This window comes from Manis pentadactyla, chromosome 4 (assembly GCF_030020395.1).
Source record: "Manis pentadactyla isolate mManPen7 chromosome 4, mManPen7.hap1, whole genome shotgun sequence".
Classification (NCBI taxonomy): Eukaryota; Metazoa; Chordata; class Mammalia; order Pholidota; family Manidae; genus Manis; species Manis pentadactyla.
The window spans coordinates 178,281,916-178,300,870 of NC_080022.1; the positions used below are offsets into that span (position 1 = coordinate 178,281,916).

At 36.4% G+C, this 18,955-nt stretch overlaps 1 protein-coding gene across 6 annotated transcripts in view; it reads left to right on the forward strand.

Moving 5' to 3' along the window:
• CEP112 (centrosomal protein 112) overlaps window positions 1–18,955 on the forward strand; it is a 405,933-nt gene that overhangs the window by 296,067 nt on the left and 90,911 nt on the right. For 5 of the 6 annotated variants that reach the window (XM_057501633.1, XM_057501632.1, XM_036899724.2 and 2 more), the window contains one exon: window positions 16,426–16,488. The exons of the other annotated variant lie outside the window; for it this stretch is intronic. In XM_057501633.1, coding sequence (XP_057357616.1) covers window positions 16,426–16,488 — 63 coding nt within the window. The remainder of the gene's footprint in view (window positions 1–16,425; window positions 16,489–18,955) is intronic. 6 annotated transcript variants of the gene reach the window in all.

The following is an 18,955-nucleotide window of genomic DNA, read 5'->3' on the forward strand; positions in this document are numbered from 1 at the left end:
ATCAGCGGAAAGAAAAAGGGAATATTCCTCAGTCCAGTCAAGGCCAGTATAATCTTGATATGAAAATCAGCCAGGGCAGTAAAAATGAAATGACATACCAATCGCACACTTAATCTTAAGTGTAAGATTCCTAACAAAAAATTGGAAACAGAGTCTAGCAGTATAAAAAAATTAATTGTGACAAAGTTAGGTCAAATGCAGAAATTCAAGGGTGATTTTATGTTTAAAAAATCCATTAATTAAACCCATTGCATTGCTAGATGAAAGGGGGAACCCGTGTGATCGTCTCAGGTGAAGAAAAAGCATTTGGTAAAATTCCACCCTATCTGTGATAAATAATTGTAATGAGCTGAAATAGAGGCATCCTTAATCTGAAAAAGAATGTCAATTAAAGACTCAGAGCAAACATCATTGGCCTAGTGAAACATTAGAGGGATTCCCTTTAAAATCTGTAAAAGAGAAGGATGCCTACTCTCTCTGCTGATATTTAACATTGGAATAGAGATGCCATTAATCACAAGACAAGAAAAAAGAATTAATAGGATACGAATTAGAAGTGGAGAGGCAAACCTGATATTATTCTGATACTATGTCAGATGGCCAATAAAAGAATTGGCTAAAGACCTAATGGTATTTCATAGAAGTAGAAATAAAAGTAGCCTATAAATATATGAAGAACTGCTCTTTTATTAGTAATCAAGGAAATGGAAACTAAAACTTTAATGAAATACCTTTTTACACCTAATAGATTGACAAGAAAAGAAATGAAAGGCATCCAGATTAGAAAGGAAGAAGTAAAACTATATTCACAGAGGACAAAATCTAACATGTGGAAAAATTCTAAGGAATACCTACCAAAAAAAAGAAAAACCTATTTAAAAAATATATTAGTTCAAGGCTATAGGCTACAGATCAATATACAAAAAATTATATTTTGATATACTAGCAATGAACAGTCTGATAATGAAATTAAGAAAGTATCCATTTAAAGTAGCAGACAATTATTAAATACTGATGAATAAAATTTAACCAAAGAAGTGGAAAACTTGTACATTGAAAACTATAAAACATCACTGAAAAAAATTAAAGAATACCTAATAAATGGGAAGACATCCATGTTCATGGATTGGAAGGCTTAATTTTCTTAAGATGCTGGCACTTCCCAAATTGATCTACAGACTCAACACAATCCGTATCAAAATCCCAGCTGCCTTTTTTATATAAATTGACAATCTGATCCTAGAATTCATATGGAAACTCAACAGATAGTGCTGGGACAATTGGATATCCATATGTCGAAGAATGAAGTTGGATCCTTACCTTACAACATACACGAAAATTAACTCAAAATGAATCATAGAGCTAAAACTGTAAAACTCTTAGAAGGAAACACTAAAAGAGAAAAATGCTATAAAACTTTTAGGAAAAAACATGAATAAGTCTTCAAGACATTCTTAGATATGACACCAAAAGCACAAATGACAAAGAAGAAATAGATATATTGGACTTCATTAAATTACAAAACTTTTGTGCTTTAGAGAACACTATCAAGAAAGTTCAAGAACAGCCCATAGAATAAATAGGAAATAATTGCAAATCCTATATCTGATAAGTCTAGTATCCATACTATATAAACACTTCTAGCACTAAACAATGAAAACCTAACTTTTTAAATGAGCAAAGGATTTGAATATATATTTCTGCAAAGAAGATAATATAAATGGCCAATAAACACATAAAAAGGGGCACAATATTTAGTCATTAAGGAAATGCAAATCAAAACAATAATGAGATACCGCTTCATATTCACTAGGAGGGCTATAATCAAACAGATGGAAAAGATGAAATTTTAGCAAGGATGTGGAGAAATTCGAACCCTCATAGTATGCTGGTGGGGATGAAAAACAGGGCAGCCGCTTTGAAAAATAGTTTGGCAATTCCTCACAAAGTTTTAACATAGAGTTACCATGATCTAGCAATTCCCCTTCTAGTTATACACCCATGAAAACTGAAATATATTTCCCCAAAACAACCTGTACAAGAATGTTTACAGCAGCATTATTTATAATAGGGAACAACCCAAATGTTGATGAACTAATGAATGGATAAACAAAATGTGATATATCCATACAATGGAACATTATCTGACAATGAAAAGGAATGAAGTACTGATGCATACCACAACACAGATTAAGCCTGGAAAACATGCTGAGTGAAAGAAAGAAGTCACAAAAGGCCACATGTTGTATGACTCCAGCTATACGAAACATCCAGAAAAGGAAAATCCATCAAGATAGTACATTACTGGTTGCGAGAGGGTTGCGGGAGGTGAAAATGGGGAGTGACTGCTCATGGGCATGGGGTTTCTTTCTGAGGTTGATGAAAATATTCAGGAATTTGGAAGTGGTGTTAGGTATACAGCTCTGTGAATATACTAAAAACCACTGAATTGTGCAGATTAAAAGTGTAAACTTTATGATATGTGAATGATATCTTACTAAAGAGCTGTTATTAAGAATAGGGAGTCTGACAATGCTAAGCATCGTTGAAAGTGTGGAATAAAAAGAACTCATATACTGGGGTGAGACTTTAAAGTGTTGCTGGCCTTAACCTGTAAAGTTAAACATTTGATTTATAAACCATTAATTCAACTCTTTAGCATATGTCCTTGACACTTACAAATATTCACCAGAAGACATGTACAAGAATGTTCATAGCAGCTCTTGGAGGAAAAAACTCAGAAAGTTCAAAGGCCCATTAACAGAAGAATGAATGATTTTAATCTGTTCACAGAATTGAATATCCTAAACAGTGAAAATTAAGGAAATACAGTTTCAAATGAAACATCATGAATGAATCTTAGAAACAGTATTGTGTGAGAAACAGCAAGTTTCAGGAAAAACATGATTATGTTTGTATAAAGCTAAAAAGTAGTAAAACCAAATATGTTCGAGATACACATGTGTTAATTTTTTAAAGCAAAGCAGTAAATAAAATTCAGGATAGTGGCTTATTCTAGGAGTTAGGAGATGAAGTGGGCTGGAGTGGGAGCATTGGCGTTTGCAATGCAAGATGTTAAGCTGTATGATAATTTTAGAAGGGTTCTTTATCAGGTTTCATAAACATACAAAATATGTTCTTTCGTGTAAATATATATAATTATAATTTAACTTATAATTAAGTTATATATATGTAATTTAAACATTTACAAATAAAAATGATGAGCAAGGTCAAAAGCAGCAGAGCATCGAGAAGTGGGGACAGGTTAGGAGAAAAATTTGCTTCTCCAGTAAAAATCTGAGGCAAATACTTATTTTCATACTTAAAGTGGAAGAATGAAAAAAAGTAACTGTAATTGACTGCAGAAGACTAAATTTTAATAACTGACTCTATAATAGCCTGACCCTAGAGTTTTGTAAGCTTAGCTGTAGTAAAGTAACTTCTATCTTGTTCCCACTTTATCCACCAAAACATGCAGATATGCCTTAGACCTCAACATCACTCAGCTAGTTCGCCTGCAAGATCTCAGTCTCCCAGGTTCTCCTTTTGATCACTCTTGCCTTACCTTTGATTTTTTCTGCTCCCTCTCGCACAAAGACCTGGTCTTTATCTTCGTTCCAGTGCTTACTCACCACTGTCTGATCCCTTGCCATCTTAAACCTCCACCATTCCTACATTGCTAAACCGCAGTCCTATTGAATTTTTATTGTCCACTTTATCTGCACATTATAAAATAATGCCCAGGAAAGTCAAACAATTTGCCCATGGTCACACCCCTCAGGTCGGTTTAACTTCAAAGCTTGAGCTTCTAACCACCATGCTCTGCTGCTTACTTACTATTTGGCAACAGTTGTTGGGATAGTCAATCAAAGCACCTTGAGTCAATGAAGAAGATGGGTGGACTAGCTCTGATGGTCTGGGTGATAGGAAGTCACCCTCACAGCAACAAAATTAACTGAAAACCTTACATTTGCAGACTGTCTGAAGAGGGGGCATGTTTTATGCAGGCATCATACTCCTTGTTGTCAAATGTTTTGAGTATTGTTTTCAAATGAATTGGAATGGTAATTCTATCTCAATGTAGGTGACCCTGGAAAACTAGAAAAGTTCTAGGTCATTTTTAATTAGGAAGATCTACTGACTAAATCTAGAGAATGTCCTCTTTGCTCCTGTTCCACACTTCTAAATTATCCAGTAGAGGAAGAACTTATGTTTAGTATTGCAGTCACCACTCTCTATTGAACTGCCTACAATCTAACTAACATACTTGTAAATACATTATTTCATAAATTTTCCAACTACATTCATTACATTCTTTTTTTCTTATACAAATGAGCCAAAAAGTAGAAAAATTTCCAAAACACTAAGTAAAATATTAATGGGATTTGTGAGCATGCCAGATCAAGACATCTAACTCCAGATTCAAAGCTCATTTGAAATAATTTATTACCTGACTAACTATTCAGCTAACATCATTTGATCATTAGACAGTGTCAACATTTTTTGATGTCTGAAGTTATGTATTTGAGATAGATCTTCTGTCTGCTTCCTTAGAGTCCTATACCAATAAATGTGCCACTCATATGTAAATATACTAGGTATATTTAAAATGTATATTATGTAAGTTAAAATTTGTTACATACAATCGTCATTTTCCTTTATCATTTGTTGAATTGTACAACATTAGATTTTGGTGTAAAGCTTAACAGTAATGGAGACATAAAAACATTATAGAAGGTAGAGATTCTTAAAGAACTTGATTGGCCCCATTTACATTTAGTCTTTGATGATAAATTCTTTTTTGCACATCAGGGAATAGTTGTTTCTTCCCTAGAGCAAAGTAAGGGTCTTTTTCCTCCCTCATTCTCCTAAAGTTTGTATTTCTGCCCAAGTAATAAATGAGTTTCAGTTTCTGTGGCCTCTGCCTTAGAGAGCTTCTCTGAGGGTGAGCTTTTGAAATATGATTAGATCTTAACTCTTTAACTATTTCCATAAAGATGTTTCACAGCCTTTCTTATTAAGTAATTAGGGTAGAAATTCATGTAAATATTATGTGATCATTTATGGGTATTAGCCATGTAAATATATGTGTTACAATGGTGAGAAAATTAGTCCTTCTAAATTCTAGTGAGGGCAGAATATCAACTGTCTCTTGTTGTTTTTTAGGTTAGCTCCCATTAGAAACACATTATTTTAGTCCACAGTATTCAGTTATTACGTCTGTATAGGCAGAATACTGATTTGGCATATTCAGAAATAGGGCCAAATTCAGGAATATGGGCACTTTTTCTGTGAATGGATCTGCCAGTATTTACTGAGTAGATACTCCATAAATAGTGATATTGGTAATGACACCACAGGCCTTGTCCAAAGTCCAGTTTTTTCCTTCTTTAATAGAGGGTGTGGCATATACATGGGATTCTTACAAAATAAATAGGCAATAACAAAAACCAAAACACTTGGCATTCCTAACTACTAGGTTCTGTTTTTTATAAAGGAACTATATAAAATAACTCAATTTTTTAGAAATAAATTGAAACTGAAGAGCTACTAAATGTGGAGCACGCACATTAGCAGATGTTTTGCTGTTTAGACTAGTTTGCCATTTTCTCAACTTGGATTTACATGCTATGATGGAAAATAAAAAGAATCATTTAAGTAAAATACTCTTCTGTGTAATGATTGTATCTGAGAACTTACCCTTGATCCAAAGTAAGATTCAAAAATTCTAGGATGCAACATCAGGATGCAACATTAGTCATATCTGTATCCTCACCTGGCACCTAATAGGTATTCAACAATGTTTGCGCACTTCCTGTCCTGTTTGTTTCAGGAAGAGGCTTTGAAATTCGAAATGTGTTCATCAGAAGTCTTGTAAATGGCAAGCTAGCCACTAATCCTCAATTAAGTAGTTGATCTTGGAGAATGTCATGTGATCAAGAGAATTAGTATAATCAAGTTATGGCTAGATTAAACCGTTTTGCACATTCAGTTCAGTAAACATAAAGTACCCAGTGAATGCAGAGCACTATGATATTCCATTAAATAAACAACAAGTGAAATTTTAGTATATTAACTTTTAATCTATTCTGAAAATTAAAGGATGTGGGAGTGAAAGTAAAGACTGTTTTTCAAAAACACCGATATTCTGTTTGAGCCAACATAGTGATCTGCAATGCATAATTATATATAATCGCAAAGGTAGCTTTTGTGTTTTTAACTAAGTAAAATATTATCAGTACAATGTTTGGAAAAAGTTATCACTATGGCTGCACTGTGAGAAAAGCATTATTTTCCCCTTAACTGATATTAAATTATATCTTTTAAAAGTTATTTTTATAATCAACTTCCTTGAAATATTTGAATTATCTTAGAATGTCTTAAAATATTTATGGCATATAAAATAAATTGTATTTACCAAGACAAAAAATAGTGTCGATGCCTTCTCTCATAAACATGTATTCTCCATTTCCATTTTGCCCCAAAATCTTTCATCTCCTCTTAAAATAGATAAAGTACAGTAAATCTTATTCTAAAAAGTACTCATAAACCTTTCCACTCTTCCAGCTTACCTGTCATATGCTAAGTGGAGATGAAGAAATAGAAAGCTATCTTTTTTTCTTCAAAAACTATCAAAAAGTCTTACCAATTCAATCCATGTATACCCTTTTTTTCATTAATTCATTAAATAATATTTTCCAAGCAACTACTAAGGTCAAAGCAGTGATGCCAAAGCCAGAAGCTCTGTTCATAATCTATTAGGAAAGGTAAGACACATGTTCAAAAGACTATAGAACAGTCATGCATAGTACCAGGACTGTAAATACAAAAGGAAGAAAAACAAATCAGTTCTAAGGGATATGAGCAAAGAAAATGTTAGCATTTGAACTGGCCTTTGCATGTACACTGGTAGAATTAGAAAAAAAACATGACAGCAGAGGGATGGAGACTGCAAAGCAATAAAGTAGTCTGGAAAACCCCTTAATTCATCCAATAGCTAGTGATTGTATTGTGTGTTGGTCTTGGGATATATCATTAATAGAATAGACAAAGATTCCTGTCTTTGAGGAGCTATCCTAATGGGATGAAGTTAGTGTTTGGGGGGTATTGAAGCAGAAAAGAGATGAGCTCCCTGTATCACCCATGCTGTGCAGCGGGGATGACTGGAGCCCGCTCACGGAGGCCCAGGCATCTCTCCTCAGGCCGAGGTGAACTTGCTTCAGGTTCTTATACCCTAGGTTGGCCAAGGTTACAGTTCCTCAGATGTTAATCCAAGCTTGGAAGGAGGGAGCCTAGACCTCATGAGACTCAGCCCCCCATTCCAGCCCGCTCACATCAGCAGCACTGAGCACAGAGCCAGCCTACATCTGTCTCTCTGTTGCTACCATTCCTTGCACGGTCGTCTCCTTATGGAGAGGAGGTATGATGGCAGGCCAGGATCTGAGCCAAATACCACCGAAGTCCCACCCTGACTCTGAGTAATCTTACCTGAAAGGGTGCCACTCTCAGGTCATAAACTCAGATGTACTTATTTTACCTTTATTTCAATTTTGAGTCACCATTTGGTTGCATGGCAGAAACTTGATACTTGTCCTCAGTCACCTCAGACCACAGACACTCTCCCACTTCCCCAGAACAGCATCCAAGCCCTGGGCTCCATCACACCATGGGTGGGTGGCGGATGACACATGGAGCCCTCTGATCCTCGGCATCTCATCTGGCACCTCGGCGTCACTGAGATATGTTGTCCCCACTGATCTTTGGTAGTCAGTTGACGTGGTTCACTTCTCTGTGGTCCTGCCTTCCTCTCGGAAAGTTCCACAGACCTTGCATTCACTTTGCTATATCCATGCTGCTCTCAGACGCCCAGGAGGTTTTAATTCTTCCTGCCCACTGTCAGGAAGAGGTGTGAGGCCCCAGGGAACTGAGGACAGCAGTCTTGCCAGCCTGCTTAAATACACACACCACACAGGCTGTTTCTGGCTCCACTATACATACCAGTGTGGCTAAGAACTCTAGGCCATGCAGCCTGCCTCTGCCTGGCATGTGAGCACAGCCCTACTCATATGAGCTTTCTCTGCCTCTCCGTCCTGTAGCCTGACCAGAAAATTGGGCAAGACCCAGGCCTTTTCTCAGGAACAGATTCACAGATGAACATTTATATTATCCCCTTCACATCAGTCTGTGCCTCATTCCCCCCATTCTAGAGAATCATTCCTAGTCCAGGAGGAAGCAGGGGAAGTAGGCAGAGTAAACCCCACTGGACGGATAACGCGTTCATGCCCTGAGTCCCGTTGGCCCAGTGTAGACAGTCAAAGCGAAAAGTTTTCGCTCCTTTGTTTTCGCTCTCCTTATGTTGTGCCATCCTTTCTGTGAGATGGTGAGGGCAGAGCTGGAAAGGGTCGAGGAGTGGAAGAAAATACCAGGCTTCAGACTTCCAAAATATCTTGGTACATGCAAGTATATTGTACATAAAAATCACTAAGATGTCAACATTGTTACTCTGGATATTGTTATAGGAAATTGCATGTGTGTGTGTGTGTGTGTGTGTGTGTGTGTGTGTGTGTGTGTGTGTGTGTGTAATTTAGATATATGTGAAACATATATTTATTTTTTCTACACCAAACATGTATTTACTTGATGTAAGTTCAGGGAGATGAAATCCTGGGGCAAAATACCTCTAAAAACCGAAATCAGTCAAAGGGAGAAATGAAGTTTAAAACCCGTTTATTGCTTACAAACTGCAGTCCAGCGCCTTCTCTGTCCCCTGCTCCGGAAGCAAGCAAGCCAGCCCCTCCCCTTCACCTCTCAGGTTCAGAAACACCCTCGGCTGCTCAGGTAATTACCCACTGACATGGAGAGGAGCTTCTCTCTGAGGATACGAAATGCACCAAAGCCAGGCGAGATATTCTGGAAATACTACAATTTTACCCACACCAAACATGTATTTACTTTTTAAAAATAGCTTTATTGAAGTATACTTTAGATACCATAAAATCCTTGTTTAAGAGTACACTTTAATGATGTCTTAATAAATTTACAGAATTGTACAACCATCACCACACTCTGTATTTACTTGTATAATAAAACTGTAAAGTTATAAAAATGGCTTTTTATTATAGCAAATAAGAAGGTCACTGATGAGTTGAATGGAAGAGACAGGAGCCAAAATGAGGCCAAATGTGAAGAATGGGCAGTCCCCAAGCTGCTCAGTACCTATTTATTGAACTACTGAGTAACTGAAAATGGGGCAAACAGTAGAGATTACCTTTTCAAGGCATGTGGCTGTGCAGGAAGAAAAGAAAACACGGTGCCTCAGATATTCCGGGCTCCTTCAAGACTGCGCGTGTTCCTCCTTTCACCTGGAAGTCTCTTCTCTTTCAGTTGCTTCCTGTCCACCCCTGGCTGATCATGTCAAGCAGTTTTTTTTTTTTACTTCTCTAAGCTTCACTCTCCGTAAATGAGGAGAATAATCGTGCCTGCCTCACAGAGTTTTGGAGAGGGTTAATATATGTAAAGCATTTAAACAGTATATGTCAGTGGAGTAAGAACAAAATAAATACGAGCTGTTGTTCTGTTGCTGTCATCACCACATCATCCCATCGTTGTCTCTAATATTCATCTCCTTGCAAAAGCCTTCTCCGATGTGAGGAATTCTCACAGCGTCTCCCTAGTAATGCCCTGTGCGTCGCTCTTTAATGACGCTTAGGCTGGATTTCATTTGCTCACCTATCCGCCTCCTCCCCAGCTGCATTAAGCCTTTTACCTCCGTGAACATGCAGTGCCCCACTCAGGGGAGGCACCAGAGTAAATGTCGGGGAAAGTATCAGAATTTCAGGGAAAGTGTGTGTGTGTGTGTGTGTGTGTGTGTGTGTGTGTGTGTGTGTGTGTGTGTGAAACTAGCCTTTTTATAATCATACGGAATCAACTCAGTGTGAAAGAAAATACTGGTGATGTGAAAGGAAGGGAGGAGTCAAACTCAGGTCATATGTAAAAAACGGGCAGCCCCCAAGCTGCTCAGTACCTATTTCTTGAACTACTAAGTCAATGAAAATGGGGCTGAGAGTAGAGAAAATGGGGCAGGTGGGGAGAGCTGATGGTATAGGTTTCTGATGGTATTAGAGAATCCGTATTTTGGTGCAGAAACATCACTCCTTTAACCAGTTACCACGATGTAATTTCCGCCTATATATAGGGATATAGGACTTTGAATTTTCTATTTCTTCTTGAGTTACTCTTGGTAATTTGTATCATTTAAGAGATGTTTTGTATTTTGTCTAAATTACCAAAACTTTTTGGTGATATGTTGTTCATAAAATTGTTGTATTGCACCAGAAATGTCTGTAGAATCTGATAGTGATGTATTCTCTCTCTTATTCCTGGTATTGGTGTTTTATATCTTCTCTCTGTTGATCAGTCTACCGAGAGGTTTACTGATTTTATTGGTGTCTTCTCAAACAACCAACTTTCAGTTTCACTGATTTTCTCTATTGTTTTTATGTTTTTCTATTTCATTGGTTTCTACTCACATTTATCATTTCTTTCTTCTGCTTATTTGATCTCATTTGCTATTCTTTTTCAGACTTTTTCAGGGCAAGCTTATAGCATTTATTTTAGAACTTACTTCTTTGCTAATGAAATAATTCTAAAGCTAAAAATTCCCTCGATGCACTGAATTAAGTGCATTCCACAAATACTATGCTTCCATTTTCATTAATTTCAAAATGTTTTCCAGTTGTCCTTGTGATTTCTTCTTTGACTCATAGAAACTAGGTGTGTATTTTTTATTTTGTGAATATTTAGGGAATATCAGATTCATTACTGTTATGGATTTCTAATGTAATTTCATTGTGGTCAAATATACTCTTTTCAGAGAATAGCAAATGAGATAAAATAAGCAGAAGAAAGAAAATGATAAGGATTATTTCAATCCTTTTAAAATTTATTGAAATTTGTTGTATGGTCCAGAATATGGTCTCTCTGGTCAAGCTGGTTAACAGCATTTTTAAGATCCTCTATAGCCTCACTAGTTTTATATCAATTTCTGAGAGAGGAAGGTTGAAATCTCAGTTACAATTTGTGGATTTGCCTATTTCTCCTCAGTTCTGTCAGTTTTGCCTCGTGTATTTTGAAGCTATTGAAATTAGGTGTGTACACATTAGGATTGTGATATCATATTTATGAGTTAAAATTTTTATCATGAAATATCCTTCTTTTTTTCTGCTAAGCTTCTTTGTTCTCAAATCTACTTTGATGTTAGCTTAGCCATTTCACTTTTCTCATGATTACTGTTTGCATGGCATATCTTTTATAAACCTTTAAATTTTTTAAATATTTAAAGTGTTTATCTTGAAAATACCATGTGGTTACACCTTCTTTTAAATCCAGTGTGACAATCGTGTTATTCAGATAGAATTTTTAAACAACTTACATTTAATGTAATTATTGATATGTTGTGTTTTAATTTACTATTTTGTTTTCTATTTGCCCCATCTTCTCTTTGTTCCTTTTTCCCTCTTTTCATGCCTTTTATTGGATTCATCAAGTACTTCTAAATATTCCATTTTATTTCTACTATTAGCTTATTAGACATACCTCTTCACTGCTTTCGTCATGATATGCATCTTTATTATAATCTGCCTTCAAATACTATTATATCAGTTTACATAAAATGTAAGTACCTTAAGAATAGTATACCTCCGTTTCCCTACTCCTATTCTGTTTCTACATGTATTATAAACCCTACAACATACTTTTACTATTTTTGCTTTAACAGTAAATTGTCTTTTAAAGAAATTTTGAAGACAAAAAATATAATTTATATTTACACACATATTGTCTATGTCCAGTGCTCTTTATTCCTTTGAGTTGATCTAGGTTTCCATTTGGTATCACTTTCCATCTCCCTGAACTTCCTTTAACCTTTTATATAGTACATGTCTGCTGTGACAAATTCTCTCAGATTTTTTTTTAAGATATCTGTAACTTCATCTTCAGTTTCAATGGATATTTTCACTAAATATATGATTCTAGATTGACAGATTTTTTTTCTTTCAGCACTTTAATGATGCATTATGTTATTTTCTGACTAGCATAGTTGCAGATGAGAAATCCTCCATCATTCTTAACTTTTTAATATGTCTGTTTTCTCCAGCTGCTTTTAAGATTTTATCTTTATTTCTGTTCTTACAGTTTGATTTTGATGTACCTTGATGTAGTTTTCTTTGTGTTTATCATTCTTGTTCATTGATTTTCTTCAACTTAGAGATTTATATTTTTCTTCATATTGGAAAATTTTCATCCATTATTTCTTCAAATATTTTCCCAAACCTTTTACCTTCTGATATACAGCTACATATATGTTAGATGATGTGATACAACCTTAAGATTACTGAGATAATTCATTAAATTCAGACTTTTGTGTCTCTGACAATCATTTGGATTTTTAAATGATTTTTCTTTTCACTGATGTTTTCTTCTGTAGTGCTGAATCTGTTGTTAATCCCATCCAGTGAAATTTTCCATTCAGATTATATATTACTATGCTCTAGGCTATTTAGTTTTATCTTTATTTTTCCATTTCTCTTATTATGTACATGTTTTTGTTTAAATATTTAGGTATGTTTTTAGTAGCTATTTTAAAGTCTGTTTTAAAGGACAGTTTTTCCTGTATTTTGTCCGGTTTACTACCAATTTACTGTAGCAGATTAAATATGGTCTCATATTTCACTCCATCATAGCCCAAGCAGAACTAATAGATTTCACTTATGCTTCACATATTTGTACCTTGATTTTGAGGTAAAATACAGAGATTTTCAAATTTGAAAGTTCTGTAAATATTTGTTATAAATTATCCAAATATTTTTGTTGATAGGATGGTACCCATTTATATATTAATATCTGGCCCCAGTTGGTCATAAGTGAATTTTTAGTGTTTGATGAAGCTTCAGATGGATTCCTACAAAGCTTTTGAGTAGAAAATACTACATCATAATCTTAGCTTCATGCTGTTTTTCAAGAATCTGGGAAGCATCCTTTTTCTAATCCTAAAAACAAATATTTAACTCAGAGACTTATGCTATTATATTTTAAAGAAAATTTATTTATGAGATCTGGGCTTGCCTTAAACATAAGTATTCCAGAGGAGTTTCCTAATTTTCCTCCCTCTAAATCACCTCCCTGGAAATCCTGAGTGTCTGAACTTTCACCATTAGCTAGAAAATGAAAAATAAAGGAACGAGGGACTTTTCAAATTGACCTAATTCACAGTACCTGCAAGAAAAGGGTAACCATTAAGATGATTAACAACCATTGAGACTTTTGTTAAAATTGGTTGGCTTGTTCCTTTCCTAGGGTTTTTAAACCAGAATTTTGAGACAAATTGCATAGAGAAAGTGGACAACACATTGGGATCTTTAACAAGGAAAAATAACCTGACAAAGAGGCCCTAGAAAGCAGAGGGGAACTGAGTGCTTGGTGGAGAGTGGAGGGCATGCCAAGCATAAAATAGCCAGAGATTAAAACAACTGCAAGAACAGAAAAATTTTGCTCACTTTAAAATTATGACTTTCCTCTCATCTGTTATTCTCCATCTGTTCAGTCCATGCTGCAGATGATTGCTTGAAAATTATATTTTTATATAGTAAGATAGCTATAAAAATAAGACTTGGATAGAAATAACTAACCCTAACTTAATTTTATGTATGGAAATGAAAAGTACAGTCAGTACCATCCTGAGAATAAAATTATTCAAGAAATATTTTAGGGACAGTCTGCATGATAAATTAGCTATGAATTTCCAACCATGCAAAACGGGAGCTTTTTAGATTGGAGAAGTTCAGAAATTCAGACATCTGTGACTTAAGTTCAGATACATAGTAAAAACCTTGAAGGTTGGTAAATTAATTGATTTCCTCAATTCTCATTATTCTCCAAATTGTTGATTTTGCTCCATTTAGCTATTAGAAAGATATAGAGGTATTCATCTATTACCAAACTGGTCTCAATTTAAATTTAACATTGGTAATTCCAATGGGCCCTGATGCTTCCTTGAGCCCTGGGACTCATACTATATTCCTCATCCCCTTCCCTTTCCCACTTTCCTAGATGACCTTACAGCTCAAGTCTCCCAACAATCTCTATTACCATCATCATGCTTATCTGATGAATCTTTTCTCCTATTTCATGGAGAAGATGGAAGTAATCAGAAGTTCCCACCCCTGTTACCGGTCATGATTCACCTGAACGCCTAGGAAAGGCCATCCCCTCCCATTGTGCTATAGATCCCACCCCATCTCCTTTACTCAAGGACCAGTCTCCACTAAAGTCTCTGGCAGATGCAGATAAATTTATAGAACAAACTAAAAAATTGCTTTTGAACTTAAGTCCATAAAACACAGGCCTATCATCATAGGTTCTATAACAAAACTAGGAGGCTTATCAAGAACAGAAATTTATTTCTGACAGTTCTGGAGTCTAGAAGTCCGAGATCAGGATGCCAGCAGGATTGAGTTCTGGTGAGAGCCCTCTTCCAGGCTGTAGACTGCTATCTTCTCACTGTATCCTCACATGGCAGAAAGAAGCTAACTTTCTGGCCTCTTCTAATAAAGGCACTAATTCCACTCGTAAGGGCTCCACCCATGACCTCATCACCTCCCAAAGGCCTTACCTCCAAATACCATCGCATTGAGATTAGGGATTCAACATAGGAATTTATTCCATGTCTGTTCCTAGCTCCACCCCTGGTTTGATCTCTGGAGAGATGAAATGAGAGAGGGTCCCAGGTATAGCAGAAGGCAAAATGAAAATGGGATTATCCAAGAATCAGTATCCCAGACAGTCAGGCACCCTTCTGAAAACACTGGCAGCCAGATCTATGCTACCAGTAAGTAAACTAGAGGATGCAGCTCTGGGCAAAATGGTCCAAAAAGAATGTCCAGTCAGGGAGAGTCCAGGCCCCTTTGTGATGATGCCCACCCGTCCCCAGAGCCTGCCCACCACTAGACAGCTGAAGGAAGTTCTAAAGGGAAAAACAGAGACCATAATAGACTGGCAAAGGAAATAAATAAAAGGAAATCAGAAAAAACACAGATATTCTAGAAAGCAGAAAAGAAATCTAAATACACACGTGTGTGTGTTTATGTGTATAGATATAGACATGTAGATAATTATAGGTAATATGAAATTAATAACCTCAGGGAAATTTGGGACTATACTGAGAGACATTGTATGATATGCTCTGGCTGCTGAAGCACCCAGGCTCCCTCCTGCATGGGGCTGAGTGCTGGCACCATCACTTCCTAGCTGTGTGAGGCAGGGCAAGTTACTTAACCTCCCTGTGCCTCAGTTTCCTTGTCTTAAAAGGGGGAGGTATTATGCTGTTCAGAGAACAGAAATACCACTTAGAAATTGGAAATTACAAAAATACGTCTTAGATATAGTATGGCAGTTTTTTTAAAAGTCCAATAAAAAGTTTAAAATGAAAAGTTGGGAAATCTCTGCAAAAGATGAAGAAGACAAAGAAATGGAAAATAGAAACAATAAGAAAAACACATGATAAACCTGAGAGGTCCAAAAATCAGAGCTGCAAATATGACAGTAATGAACAAAAACCTTTTCTAGAAATGAAGGACACACAAGCAAGCTCCGACTGAAAGGGCCTGCTTAGTGCCTGCACAGGATGGAAAAAGGCCTGGTCTCTGGCAGGTCGCGGTGCCATTTCCTTATTTCCTTACGTGAAGAATAAAGTGAAGATCCCAAAGCTTCCGGAGAGCAAAGCAGGTCACACACAAAGGACCGGAACTTGAGTGGCAAAGGAGACCACCGAGTTCTAAGTAATGCGGACTTATTCTGGGAAGGCCACCCTACTCCCAGGGGAGAAAAATTGTTTGATTTAGATATATTTGTCACTTCAAAGAATAGTTCCTGTGTGTTAGGCAGAGTGGGGGCTCAACTCGCCGAGTCTAAAATTCTCCCATCTGCCTCAGTCTAGGAACATCTAGTTCTTTTATCTTTGAAGTGTGGGAAGAGAATTAAATTTACCTCTATCTTTGCCTCCTTCAAGTCCCTCTCCCCTGGCTTCCTTTGCCTTCTCCTTTGTTTCTTCTCCCTTTCCCTTCTGAGCCTTCACCCTTTTGCTCGGTCTATTTCTGCGTCTCCTCCTTTTCTCTTTCTCGCCCCAGAAGTCTGTGTTTGTCTAATAATTGGCAGGAGAGATCTTTTTTTTTTTTTTTTTTTTGCTTTTGCTTTTTGCTTTTTAAGTGATGAATAGTTGGCGTTAGATCAAAGACAAGCCCTGTGGTGTTCTGGCTGCCCCAGAAGGGCGGTGCAGCTGGCAGCCATCCCAGCTGCCTGGTGATAGGCGTGTGGAAGAGAGAGTGAGCTCGCAGGTCACCGTGTGTGTGTTCATGTGTGTGTGTTTTTCAGGCCAACAGCAGGCTGAAGCAGATTGAGAAGGAATATACACAGAAGCTTGCCAAATCTTCACAGGTAAGAACGTTAAAAGCTAAGAAGGAAAACCGAAAGAAAGAAAGAAACCTGTACTTGAAAGCATTTGTACATTAAGAGGTACACTTAATGCTTTTCAGTTTTTTATGGGTCAGTATCATATTTTTGATATTTTAATATTTTAGTCTGAGAAAGTATTTTAAATGAAGCATAGTGAAACTTTTGAACCAACACAAACATACACACACACACACTCAAATGTTGCAAAACCAGCCTGTGCACTAGAACAAGCCCAGGCTAAAGCATATCTCACAAGGGCGGGAAATGCACACCTACATCTGTGATGGAAGCAGTCTGATACCCTCTGTGCTTTTTTGCAATATTCCATTTTGCTACACCTAAGACTGCTTTAGTAATACCATTCAAAATGACAAATATTCTGGGTTAAATTAGCAGCTTAGTCATTGATTCCTTTTGGGAAAAAGAATTATGAGTCCCAAATTCATATCTTGTTGAATGTCGTTACTATAGTAACTTTAGTAGAGGGCCAATAATTGCTTGTCTCTACATGGACATATGATGCTTAGAAGACTTTTCTGCATAAATTGTGATAATAATATTCTGTAGTATCATTTAGGGAATCCCAAGCATTCCTTCATTTTATAAGTAATTCTAAAATAAATAAATACTAATTTTCATTTTATAGCGGGAGAGATTAAGCCATTAAATTTTGTGGGCAACGTATCAATTTTTAAAATGAGCTTTTCTTAGTATTTCGGCATGTATACAGTGATATGTGGCAGTAAACTGGGATTTATGTGTCCCTTTTTATGAATTACCACACAGTGGTAGTAATAGCAGCACAATGACAAAGGGATGACAAAACCAAGAATTTTATGAGGCACTAACCATATTGACTCATCGGTTTTCATTCCCAGTAAGTCTGGGGTTCGGAACTGTCACTGGCCCCATTATTCCTGTGAAGGAAACTGAGACTCGGAAGATGAGTCACACAAATCAGCAGGTGACTAAGCCAGGACCCAGCCTGGACCTGGCTTTCGAGCAGAAGCTCTGACCCCGACGGCACCAGCCTGGCCCAATCCCTCATATGTTAAATATGGCAAAACTTTGGTGATAATTCTCATGAAGTTTTCTTAGATTCTACAATTATTTCTAAAATATGCATATGCAATATAAGTTACATCCCATTCAGAAAACCAAAGGCTTTGTCTAAGTGAAGACATATATGTGCTTATTTAAAAAGTGGTGACTATGTCTTGATTGCCATCATTCCAGACCTTCCTTGAGGAAGGAACATGGGGAAATATCCTTTTTGATGTGCTGAGAATATTTTTATAATCAAAAGAAATCTTATTACTGCAAAAGTTAACGTTTAAAACATGAAAAATCCCCAGTTGGCATATCCTTACGTCCTGCGTACTCTGCTTTATGTTAAATGGGAGAGGCAGACCAAAAGTGAGATGTAAGATAAGAAAAATGCTTAAATCATGAGAATGTAAACAGGAGTATTTAAGTTTACCTAAAGGAATGTATGAAGAAGCCCAATTAGTTCATATTAAAGCAAATTAAATGTAAGTTAATGTGGAAGAAAGCCTCAGCTTTGGGGTCCAGCCGACCTGAATTTGAATACGAGCCCTTCCACTTATATGACCTTGAGCGAGTTACCTGCCCTCTCTGGAATTCAATTTCCTCATTCGTAAAATGGGGGAGTAGTACTTACCTCATGGGATACTTGTAAGTATTAAGTATCATGATGTGAAAAAAGTGCTTAGTACAGCACCTAGTTATATAGTAAAGCATTTAATAACTTCGATCTTAGAGTGGCAGTATTGAGATTGCAACAGAGAAAGAAATGGAGGGAGCAAAGACTGACAAAGGGATGGAAAGAGCAAGAAATTATTTATTTTTAATTTATAAATATTTTCGGCTCAAAAACTGATAAAAATCTCTGCTCAAAATTTGGAGAGGCATAAAGTTGCTAAATATTTTCCCAAGTAAAGACATGAATGAGGAGGAGGAGGAAGAACCAACTGATAACCGTCATGTCATAAATGAAAGGACAGTGCAAATAGCAAAGAGAAAAGTCATAGAAAAAGTATAACATCATAATGAAAGAGAGTCCTTCCTTCTCTTAAAAGGTAGGATGACAACCTTACATTGATATATTTTGTCTGCCCACCTCTAAATACATATACATATTCATATGTATATTTATATCTTCAAACTGGCAGTTGAGAAACATCCGTCTACAATTCAGTCAGTTCAGAGAAATAGATTATTCAAAAATGATCATTGTAAAACAGAACTGTGGATTGATTTTTTTCCTGTTTTCCAGCATAGTTTGCTGGCATCTCTAACTCATATCTAAGCTGAGGAGAATGCCCGAAGCAAAGTTCCTTAACTGTTAGGATGTTTTTGAAAAACCGCTCACCCCCCAAAAAAATAACTTAAATGTATTAGTAGTGAATACACTGGTACCCAGGAGATC